Below are 12,757 nucleotides of genomic sequence, written 5' to 3'. Positions count from 1 at the left end.
TCTGTCTGTATATCTGTGTATCTGTGTGTGTGTGTGTGTGTACATTTCCCTACGCAATAACTCTGTCAATTTTTAGTCTACAGACTCGAAACTTGATATAAAGGATACTGAGATTTGGGAAAATATATTTGATCGGTTTTCGGCCAGAAATTTGGCTGTTAATGGGTCAAAGTTCAAGGATTTGACCTTTGAGAACTCTACCGAACTCCTCCGACAATTTTGGGTCTAAACACTTGAAGTTTTAGATATAGGTTCATTGGACATGGATCTTACTTAATAACTTGATTTTAGCCCAAAACAATAAATGTTAAGGGGCCATAATAGGGGTCAAAGTTTAAAAAATTGACCACTTTTTTTAATTTTTGCTCAGCATACACCTCCAAAAACCCGGGCAACGCCGGGCACGCATGCTAGTATATATATATATATATATATATATATATATGTGTGTGTGTGTGTGTGTGATCTTGTCAGTCTATCTGTCTGTGTTAGAAACGATCTTTACCAAACTCCTCTGCCAATTTTTGTGTCTACAAACTTGATACTGTATAATATGCACGGGATTTAGACCTTAGAACACATTATATTTGCTTTTAGCTCGTAAAAATAGCTGCTAAGAGATCAACATTGAAAAAATTGAAACTTAGCAGGTGTAAGTCGACTAAATGTGTTTTGTGCATGTGTAAATACACATTTGTAGGTTTAACAGCGTTATTTTCCAACTGTTTATATTCATATGGATGTGGTTAAGATAATTAAGAATGAGGTTCGATCGATAAATGTTTTGGTTTCGATTCTAGCTGATGACACCTTTATATCTTCATATAATTTATTCATGGTGTTTAGTTTGGTTGTTTTGTTTTACGGCATATCAACCCTTTATATCGTCACATATTTATTGATTTTGTTTCAGCTTTGTTTTCTCACACATGTTACTTCTATATATGACTAGCCTGGGTGGCCGTCGTTGTCCAGGTGTTTGGAGGTGCGTCTTGAGCAAAAGAAAAAAAAAATAGTGGTAGTAGGCAGAAAACTAATGTGAAAACAAAAACGGGACGTCTTTGCCATTGCTTCCACCATCAAACCGGAAGTGGCGAAGGTTTAAATTAAGGCTACTCAATCAAAAAGAGGGAATGACTTTTGAAAATATCGGCGAAAAAAACGACCCCTCCTTGTAAAAAAGTACCCGGTTGAGAGTGAAGGAATTAATGTTTTTTGCTAGTTTTTCGATATTTGTTGTCCGAAAGGTCGAGCTTCAAAACGATACTGATCGCGTGAAATCTGTCGCCTTTGTTGAAAGTTTTAAGCAGACATACATACGTGCATACATACATACATACATGATGATTGCAACGTCTTGTCAGGCGAGTGCCACTCCCTCAGACATTTAAAATTCATGAGCCCAAATACCTGAGGGAGTATCTATACAAAGATGATGTTACAGAGTCTTAGCTTTGTACGACAGCTAAGTCTCTCTCTCGGTTCAAAATGTTGAGATCCAGCAACAAGCAAGAGCAAAATAGCCAGCAACAAATTAAACTGCAGACCAGCTTAATGCGGGTACTGGTCTTCCGCTTTATGGTTTTTTAAATCAGAGATTTGCTTCTCCTAGAAAGGTTGCCTTCACCACGGCTTACGGGAACCCCCTCCACCCCAAAATATATATACATACATACATACATACATAGATACATACATTTAAACAGACAGGCGAGATTTATATTATAGATTTCTAAATTAATTCATTGATATATAAATGGTGTTATTCGTTTACCGTTTGGCTTCAAATATTTTATATCTTCAAATATTTATTTATAGTGTTTAGTTTGGTTGTTTTGTTTTACGTCATATCAACACTTTTCAGGGTATTTAATGCCCAATTCTTTCATTTTGATAAAACGTTTTCATCTTTCAAGTTCTTTATATCTTCAAATATTTATTCATGGTGTTTGACGTGGTTAGATTTGGTTGTTTTGTAAAGGAAAATCGTTTTTGTTTTGGGCTTTGCAGAACATGATTGAGTTTTGTAAAAGAAAAGCAAAAAAAAAGAAAAACACGACAAAAAATAAAACAAAACATGTTAGGTATCATCAGACAGCCTTATCTGGAATCTTAAGGAGATATCAATCATATCAACCACAGAGCTTATGAAGAAGAACCTGAAGTCCTACCTAACTAATATTCCTGGTGAACCAAGTGCAAAAGAGATCCAGACAATTGCACTTAAGGGAATGGCGAGGATACTAAAAAGAGCTCCCGGTTGGTTGGCAACAATAAAAAGCGGGGCAATGTTGGCAGCTGGTTTGGCTGCCCCATATCCAGCGTTACAATCTTCAAAGGAAGAAAATTTAAAAAAAAAAAAAAAGGTAGCACTAGGAACAATATGTCATGTAACAAATATCGTGAAATACTATCTCATTGAATCCAGTGGTGAGGCCCCAGCTTGTGGGCTTTGGGGAGTGTGGAGCCACCCTTTAATTACCATTGCTCCCAGGTCCACTCTGACCCGGAGTGGTAGTACCTGTTAGGGTCCCAACTATGGGTTAAATAGAAACCGACGTGAAAACAACAAATATATTCTATTAAAAATATTTTCTTCAAAATCTTTGGATTCGGCATTAAATAACCCGAAAAGGGTTGATATGCCGTAAAACAAAAACAACCAACCAACCAACTATCTCATTGATGAACCATGGAATTTCCATGTCTCGTGCGAGTGACGATGTAATTAGTTGCAAATGTTCTTATGATTTCCAATTGCTGCTGCTGATGATATAACCAGAAAAAAAAAAGAAAAAAAAAAACAAACAAGCTTATGCTTTGTGCCAAGTGGGTCAAGTAGATGCTCCTTTTAACAAGAGACTCTTTCCAACATCTTAAGTCCTTTTCAGGTATTTTTTTTTCTCTTTGTGAGATCTCTTATATTCATATTGTTGTTTTTCTACTCATTCAGAATGGTACCATTGTTGTCTCTTCTGACTAGCAAAGACAATAGCATAAAAATATCGAGCGAGAAACGTTACTATTATTTTTTAAGGACAGACTAGCATTTTTTTTTTAAGAGGTTAAAACAGTTTGTCTTGCAGCATTGTTTGATGTGTATATAAAAGAAAGTTAAGTTTATAGAAGGCAAAACAATGCAAAGATGTAATGAATTGACTTAAACTAAATAAAATTAAGACATAATGCAGGAATAAGCGCGACACCCTTTCACTTTATTGGTTTAATACATGCGTGTGTATATGCATAATGTATATATATATATATATATATATATATATATATATATATATATATATATATATATATATATATATACTAGCAGTTCAGCCGGCTTTGCTCGGGCTCTATGTACTTTTCATAACTTTATGTGCATAATTTAAAGTGTTTAGACCCAAAATTGGCGGAGCAGTTTGGTAGAGTTTTCAAAATCGTTGAACTTTGACATCTTCACAGCCAAATTTCTGGCTGAAAATCGATTAAAAAGATTTTCCCCATCTCAATACCCCTTATGTGCAAATCTGGAATGTGTAGACTGAAAATTGACAGAGTAGTTTGGTAGGGAAATGTACATACACAGACACACATAGACAGACAATTTCACTTTTATAGATATATTGTTTAATTTTATGGATATAGCGGTTCAGTTCAGCTTTGCTCGGGCCTTATGTAGTGTTCATAACTTTATGTGCATATATATATATATATATATATATATATATATATATATATATATATATATATATATAAATGTGAACATGTCTGTGTATCTGTGTGTCTGTCTATGTGTCTGTCTGTGCATGTACATTTCCCTACGCAATAACTCTGTCAAGTTTTAGTCTACAGACTCGAAATTTGATATACAGTGTAGTAAGATTGGGGAAAATCTATCTAATTGGTTTTCGGACAGAAATTTGGCGATTAAGGGGTCAAACTTCAACGATTTGACCATTGAGAACTCTACCAAACTCCTCCGACAATTTCGGGTCTAAACACTTGAAAATTTAGATATAGGTTCCTTGGACATGGATCTTTTTTTTTCTTTTTTTTTTTTATTGCATTTTAACCCCAAACAAGGCTCATTGCCACTTTGGTGTAGGGGCTACTATCAGGGGCAGCAACTACTGGGGCACTATGTTGGGATTTAGGCAGCAAGATGTCGGTTCACGTTGCACTTGAACTTCTGCATGTCAGTACAGTTAGGGAAGCAGGAACCTGGAATGGAATTCCAGAGTCTAGCGATTCTGGGGAAGAAACTACTGGAGTAGAAAGATCTTTTACATCTAGGGATCTCTACTGTGTGGGGGTGGGATTTAGCTGCCTGTCGTGTTTGTCGAGGGTGTCTACGTCGTGGGGGCACAAGTGTCTGCAGTTCGTCAGAGCATTCACCATTAAAATACTTGTAGAACAAGCAGAGGGATGCAACGTTTCGTCGTTGGGACAGGGGCTGAAGCTTAGATGCCAGTTCAGAGCCTATAAGATTGGCGACTCTTTTTTTAACCTTGTCTAGGAGCGAGAGACTAGTAGCTGATCTAACTTAATAACTTGATTTCAGCCCAAAACAATAAATGTAAGGGGTCATAATAGGGGTCAAAATGAAACATTTTTTTACCTCTGCGGTCTCTACCAAATTACTCAGACAATTTCTGGTCTAAACATTTGAAATTTTACATAAAGGGTATTCAGAGATAGGCCAACTTTTTCATTGGTTTGGGTCGAAAATTTTTAGTTACCAATATATAAATGTATGTATGTATGTATGTTTGCATGTCTTCTCAACAATTTCGACAGAGGCGACAGGTTTTCTCAAGATCAGTATCGTTTTGAAGTTCTACCTTTCAGACGACAAATATCGAAAAATTGGCTAAAAACATTAATATCTTCACCTTAAACTGGGTACTTTTCTACGGGGGAGGGGGGGATTTTTCGCTGATATTTTTTAAAGTAATCCTCTTCTTTCGATTGTCTAGCCTTAATTTTAAAAAATGTCACTTCCAGTTTGGCAGTGGTCGTAACAGCATAGACGTCAGGCTTTCTTCCTGTTCTTTTTCTCTTTGCGGTACCGGTTTGAGCCTGCCTTCCCACTACCACTTTTTTTTTTTTTGCTCAACATACACATCCAAACACCCGGGCAACGCCGGGATGGAATACTAGTATATATATATATTAAAAAGTTTGACTCATGTCCAGGCAGCCTATATCTAACATTTCAAGTATTTAAGACTCCAAATTCGCGGAGGAGTTTGGTAGAGTCTGCAAAAGTCAACTCTTTCAACTTTGAGCTCTTGGCAGCCAAGTTTTCGCCTAAAAACTGATTAAAAAGCTTGCTGTATGTCTGAATACCCTTTATGTAAAATTTCAAATGTTTAAACCAAAAATTTGCTGAATAGTTTGCTAAAGATCGCAAAAGTCAAATCTTTTTAACTTCGACCTCTTGGCAGCCAAATTTTCGACTAAAAACAGATTAAAAACCTTACCCTATATCTGAATACACTTTATGTAAAATTTCAAATATTTAGACAAAAAATTGGCTGAGTAATTTGTTAGAGATCGCAGAACTCAATTTTTGAAAACTTTGATGCCAATTTTGACACCTTAACATTTATTGTTTTGGGCTCAAATATAATTAAAAAGTTTGATCCATGTCCAAGCGACCTACATATAAGATTTCAAGTGTTTAGACCCAAAATTGGCGAACCCAAAATTGGCGGACCCAAAATTGGCGAACCCAGAATTGGCGGACCCAGAATTGGCGGACCCAAAATTGGCGAACCCAAAATTGGCAAACCTAAAATTGGCAAACCCAAAATTGGCAAACCCAAAATTGGCGAACCCAAAATTAGCGAACCCAAAATTGGCGAACCCAAAATTGGCGAACCCAAAATTGGCGGACCCAAAATTGGCAAACCCAAAATTGGCAAACCCAAAATTGGCAAACCCAAAATTGGGGAACCAAAAATTGGCGGACCCAAAATTGGCGGACCCAAAATTGGCGGAGGAGTTTGGTAGCGTTTTTAAAGATCAAATCATTGAATTTTGCTCCCTTGACAGCCAAATTTCTGGCCAGAAACAGATTAAAAAGATTTTCCTTAATCTCAATACTCTTCATGTCAAATCTTGAGTCTGTAGACTGAAAATTGACAGAGTAGTTTGGTAGGGAAATGCACATACACACACACACACACACAACACATACACACACAGACAATTTCATTTTCATACATACATACATACATATATATATATATATATATATATATATATATATATATATATATATACATACAATATGGCACAATCACCTTGACACACCAGTTTTTGCCAGATCACCAAAGTTAAGCAACAATGAGCCTGACCAGTATCAGATGGATGACCATTTGGGAAGGCTAGGTGCTGTATGTACCGTGCAGAGTCGTAGAAATTTCCAGGTTGATATCTGGGAGCGCATTAACTCACTGGGAGAGATGCATCCCCAGTCTTCATTGCATCTAGGAGAAGTAACTCTTATGTAAAAACCTGCATTCTACTGTATGCTTTGTCTTGTGGCAGTCGTCTGCACCGATAAGGTTTAGCAGTAATACCAAAAAGTGTGGTTGGTTCTACACAAAGCCTTCACCACTGTAAACAAATCATTTGTGTGGATTTCCGAGCAACTTAACAGTTGTGGTGGAAGTTCATACACCGGAAAGTCCATCATATATATATATATATATATATATATACACACACACACATACACACATATATATACACACACACACACACACACATATATATATATATATATACACACACGCACATATATATATATATATATATATATATATATATATATATATATATATATTTAGCCAGTAGAGTTTAGTTTCCTAGAAGTACATCCAATGAAACAACATGTGTCTACCAAAGAGTGCTCAATGAGTAAATAGTGCAGGTATATGAAATTTATTTATACAAACATTGATGGCTACATATGTGAAATTTATTTATATTTAACGCGGGTGATTACAGAAATATGTATGCACATATGTAGCCATCAATGTTTGTATAAATAAATTTCATATATATATATATATATATATATATATATATACCAGGGGAAAGACATAAAAGGAAAACCGCCCAGTATATGTCCAACTCGATCCTGCAGAAAATTATATATATATATATATATATAATTTTCAAAATGTGAGGGATGATATAATTAGTTCCACACTCAAGAGCCATGATAGTCAACAAACCGGAAGTCCAAGACTCGAGTTTCACCCTAATTTGGGCTCATCAGTTGAACACATCTGAATTCAAAACCCGAGTCTCTTGCATGCGAGGCGAGTACTCTGCCATTTGAACAACCGTGCTGCATACAAAAAGTCTATTAATTAATACAGATCAAATAAACCGCTAGGAAATCTGACTATGCATTGAGCTTACTTCATCTTGAACAATGAGAACCCAAGCCAAGTAGGAATTTTATACACCGAGTATATTTGCGACATAGTTTCTGAAATTCCTCTACATGTTTCACATAAGACAGTATTCTGTCGCCTTTTTCTGGTTTTCTCTGGTTGATCCAGCATCATTGGGGCACGAACTTCTACTAAGGTTGCTTCTTTCTCTTTCTTGTTCCATTTCACTATGTCAGGTTTAATTGCTCCATTTTCAAGGTACGTGGCTGTAGGAATTGCCGTAAGCTTCTATCTTTACACTGCCAACACTCTGGTCCTCACTTACGAGGGGCGGGCAATAAGTAATGCCCCTGACCCACTTCCCATAGCAGTAGAGCAACGAAACTTGGCCCAGTTATTAGTCTTTCTCTACATAGGAACAACCCAGAGTTATGTATTTCTCCCATCGTTTGATAAATGATAGTTTCCACAGACCCTGTACTAATCTTGACATCTTAGGCTATTTGGCGAATAGTAATGCGCCGATCTTCCAAAATGGCAGCCTCAACTTGACGGACAGATACCTCACCAATGGCAGAAGAGGGGGGGGGGCGACCAGGTCTGGGAGCTGTTTCCACAGACTTCCGGCCATGTTTGAATTCACGATGCTAGCGTTTTACAAGGTCATATGATGGGACATTATCGCCATAAGTTTCTTTCATTCCATCAAAAGTCTCCTGTTGTGTGCGTCCTTTCAAATACAAAAACCGGATCACTGCTCGACATTCAACAGGCTCTATTTCACACCTGACTCAGTTCAAACACCTGTAAAATAGAAACCGAGCTGTAATTTGCCACATAACCCGTAAAGATATAAATCATTGCACATGCAAAATTTCAGCTAGATCAGACAACTGGAAGTGGGTCAGGGGCATTACTTATTGCACCCCCTCGTAGTTCTAATTAAAATGAATGGCTCTCGTCTCGAGAAAGCACCTTGCTTTGATAAACTTCTGGGACTGAACATCACTCCTCATCTGTAATAGAGGATTTACATCAAATCTGTTGCCATTCTGTTTGGATCATTCTACTGCTCCAGAAAGTATCTCATTCTCGACGTAATCCTCTACCTGTATAAGAGCCAAAAACATCCTCAAATGAAGTACTGCTGTCACATCTGAAGAGGAGCACACTTTCCTGCCTTGTCAAAGTTCAAAATTGACTTTGAAACCTCGTAAGTGATATCCTTTTCTCTCTCTTGCAACCTCACAGAAGAGATATTACAAGTTTAGCTCTGTTCTATCATTATTTCCATGACAAGTGCTCGACAGAGCTTCAATCTACGATCCCACCTGCTAAATATTCACAATACACTTGTTTAGCTTCAACAGCTCTAAATCTAAACACAAATTGCATGAATAAAGTAGAACTACCCGCCTATGGAACTCTATACCATGGGCTTGCTTTCCCGCTGACTACAACATGGTCGTTTTCAATTATAATGTGGGCAAGTCCTTGTTGAGCCGCCCCCTTAAATAATTTCAACTACTATCGATCATTATCGATCATTATGATGTTTTTGTACTGACGACCTTACATGCTTTAATCCTTATCTTCTGGTGGCCTTCTGTAATATTTTAAAATGAATTGGGTAAACTATTCACATATGTCTTTTCCAACAAATGCGTAGGGTGTACATGTGTGGTTTTGCTTGTGAGTGATCAAGAAACGATATATATATACATACTTGAAATGCATGCATGCATGCGTACATACATACATACATACATACATACATACATACATGCATACGTACATACATGCATACATACATGCATACATACATACATGCATACATGCATACATTCCTTCTGAATTCGTCTGTGGATTTCAGTGTTGAGAGAGCTATCACTCGACAGAGAACTACCAAGGAAGAAAAACCAATCGACTACTCCTAGCCTAGCATTACAGACCATGATGTATTACTGACCCGGTTTAGGAGTGAACATCACCTTTGTTTCAGACAGACTCATTTTCAAGCTAAAAGTTGTTCCGGAGTCAGCAAGGCGATCCATTATATGCTACATATCATCGTCAGTGTGCGACAAAAACAGCATCATCTGCATACTGTAGCTCCTTAACTAAGAAATAATGCAGCTTGGCTCTGGCATGAAACCTTTTAAGATTAAAAAAGCGATCTGTCGTTCGAAATCTTAACATGACACCCTTAAGGCAATCCCGAAATGCATGAGCAAGTAGGACAGCAAAAAATATAGAGAACAGAGTAGGGGCAGGAATATCACCTTGTTTGACACCATTATAAACTAGGATTGCATCAGACAATTTTCTGTTAAAGGAGACTCGAGCTTTCGTGTCCTTGTGCAGGCTCTTGAATATTTTAACAAAGGTTGGAATACAACCTACTTTCTCTAAGATCAATCAGAGAGCATCCTTGTTGACGGTGTCAAATGCTTTGATTAGATCCAAAAACACTTGATACAGAGGTATCTGTTGCTCAATGCATTTCTCCTGGATTTGCCGGGCTGAAAAAATCATATCCATAGTCCCTCTGCCAGAGCTAAAACGACTTTGTGGCTCTGGAATAGCATTAGGACAAACATCTCCTAATAACCTGTTTAATAAAAGTCGTGCGAGAACTTTCCCAGCAGCTTCCAATAGTGTGATCACACGGAAGTTATCCCAAACATTCTTCTGTCCCTTTCCTTTAAATAGGGTCACCAAGATACCATCAATCCAATCCTGTGGAACGGGAGATCCTGCCCAGATCTCCTCAACAAAACCAAGGATAGCATCAGTAATATTCACACCTCCAACCTTAAGAAGTTCCATTGGAACACCATTCAAACCAGGTGCCTTGCCACCGCTGACCTGGCTGACCCGTGCAATAGCCAACTGCACTTCATCCAGACTAGGCAAACGATCCATTCTGAATATGACATCACATTTTGGTAAACTATAAATTGCATCAGCATCCACTGCTAAGGGATTGTGCTCCTGCCATCTTTTCAAACTATATTCTGGATCGTTAATGACAACAGAACCATCTTTCAACATCAGGGGTAATACATACATACATACATACATACATACATACATACATACATACATACATACATACATACTAGTTAACATAATGTCTATTTACTGGCGTAGGGTCCCAACATATAACAATCCAAGCCTTGATAAGTGGTGACGCTCTTAAAAAAGTCAGTATATGTTCCTAGGATTTTATATTATACTAGAAAGCCACCCAGCGTTGCCCAATCATTAAATACAGTTAAATATGATATTTTAATTAATGCAGATTTAGTATTTATTATTATTATAAAGCAAATGCCCTATTAATTATTATATTGTACTCAATAAGTAGTAGTAATTTCAAAAGTTTAAGAAAAAAAATGACTCCAGCAGCATTCGCCACAATATATCCTAAAGATATATAGATATCAAAACTTTAAAAATTAACAGAGTTAATAGTATAAATATATATTTGTGCATGTGCAGAGGATATATATTAAGCCTGTCCAGTTCCATGTTTTTAATTTTATATCTTTTAGCAGCTATTTTCCCAGCTGAAAACCAAATCGAATTTGTTCCGCAGGTTTGAATACACTATATATTACATTTTAAGTCTATAGACCAAAAATTGAGACCATCAACACACACGCACGCGCGCGCACACACACACACACACACACACACACACACACACACACACATACACACGATCAGTTTAATATATATACCAGCGGGACCTGTGGAAATTCCATAGCGGACTCTTTCATGTGTAATATATTGATGTTGGCATGTTCAGTGTAAATGGAGACGACCTGACATTATTATAGCTCTTCTGTTAAAACTGTAAAAGTATTTACCTAAGTTAGCAAGGACGCCTGGCGTAGCCTGGTCGTAAAGTACGCTTAAATATGATATTTTAATTTCTGCAGATTTCGTATATATTATTATAGAGTCAATTATATATCGATTCTTATATATTATAAAGTTGTGATTTCAAAAATAAAAAATATATATATCCATATGACTTGGATTAGCTTGAATCGAAATCGAAACCAAAACTTATGAAGAAAAAAAATATATATATACATATATATATAACTTAGGTTCCTTCAGTTATAATCAAAACCGAAACCAAAACTTATGAAGAATTCTTGGTAAAATTATTTATTACAAGAAATGGAAGGTCACAGCAATTAAACGACAGTCAATTGGAAGAAAAATGGTGTAAGCGTGATATACAAAATAACACACACGCTATTGTATCATAATCTGTTTAAATGTATGTATGTATGTATGTATGTATGCCTAAAACTTTCGACAGAGGCAACGGATTTTCACGAGATCTGTATCGTTTTGACGACGATCCTTCGGAAGACAAATATCGAAAAATTGGCCAAAAGCATTAATTCCTTCACCTTTAACTGGGCACTTTTCTACAGGGAGGGGTCGCTTTTGTCTTTGATATTTTCGCAAGTCATTCCTCTTTTCGATTAAGTAGCCTTAATTAAAACACTTCCGGTTTGGTGATGGGCGCAACAGCAAAGACGTCATGTTCTTTTTTGTCACGTTCTTTTCCTCCTTCGCGGTACGGATTCGAGCCTGCCTACCTACTACCACGTTTTTTTTTTTGCTCAACACACACCTCCAAACACCCGACCAACACCGGACACCCAGGCTAGTATGTATATGTGTGTGTGTGTGTGTATGTGTGTATATGTGTGTGTGTGTGTCTGTGTATATATGCATCTATATAGATTTATTATATATTAATTAAAAACAAATTGATAATGAACATCTGTTTTAGAAGAGCTTTTCATCTCAGGTTTACTTGATGACCTGCTTCGAGATACAAATCTCTTTATTCTCCGTTGTGTCAAGATACAAATCTTGTGTCATGTGACGCTTCAAGATACAAATCTGTTTATTTCTGTTAAGTGTCGTCAGAAGCTTCCATAAAACTCGATTCCTAATACTCTCTGACAAGGTTGCTTATTTAAAAACTGGAGAAATAAGAAACCAAAAATCAATTATTCATTTAGAGAAAGGTTGAGACGTACAAACGTCGCTTCGTTACATAAGAACGGAAGTTGATCACGTTGTGCGTTCGTATCAATTAGATAATGGACGCATTAAATGTCTATTATACAAAGTTAAGTAGATTTCTTTTTCTTTTCTTTTTTTTTTAAATTTTTATTACTATTTTTCACCCCAAACAAAGCATATTGCCACTTGGGCGGTATGAGCTACTAATTGGCATCATGTCTAAATCGAACTATGTGGGGAGGTGAGCAGCAAGATGTCTGTTCGCATTACATATTATTTTTTATTAGAAT

The 12,757-nt window shown here is 36.7% G+C and overlaps 1 protein-coding gene across 1 annotated transcript in view; it reads right to left on the bottom strand.

Annotated features, from left to right (window-relative positions):
* LOC145248709 (uncharacterized) overlaps window positions 1-10,460 on the bottom strand; it is a 33,421-nt gene extending 22,961 nt beyond the window's left edge. Inside the window, exon 1 of the mRNA XM_080110362.1 lies at window positions 10,005-10,460. Within this exon, the coding sequence (XP_079966488.1) occupies window positions 10,005-10,460 (456 nt within the window). The remainder of the gene's footprint in view (window positions 1-10,004) is intronic.
* Between the last annotated feature and the right edge of the window lie 2,297 nt (window positions 10,461-12,757).

Source organism: Euprymna scolopes, chromosome 27, assembly GCF_053919585.1.
Source record: "Euprymna scolopes isolate OS-2025 chromosome 27, ASM5391958v1, whole genome shotgun sequence".
NCBI lineage: Eukaryota > Metazoa > Mollusca > Cephalopoda > Sepiida > Sepiolidae > Euprymna > Euprymna scolopes.
The sequence above is the reverse complement of the archived record's forward strand: the minus strand, read 5'-3'. Positions and strand labels throughout refer to the sequence as shown.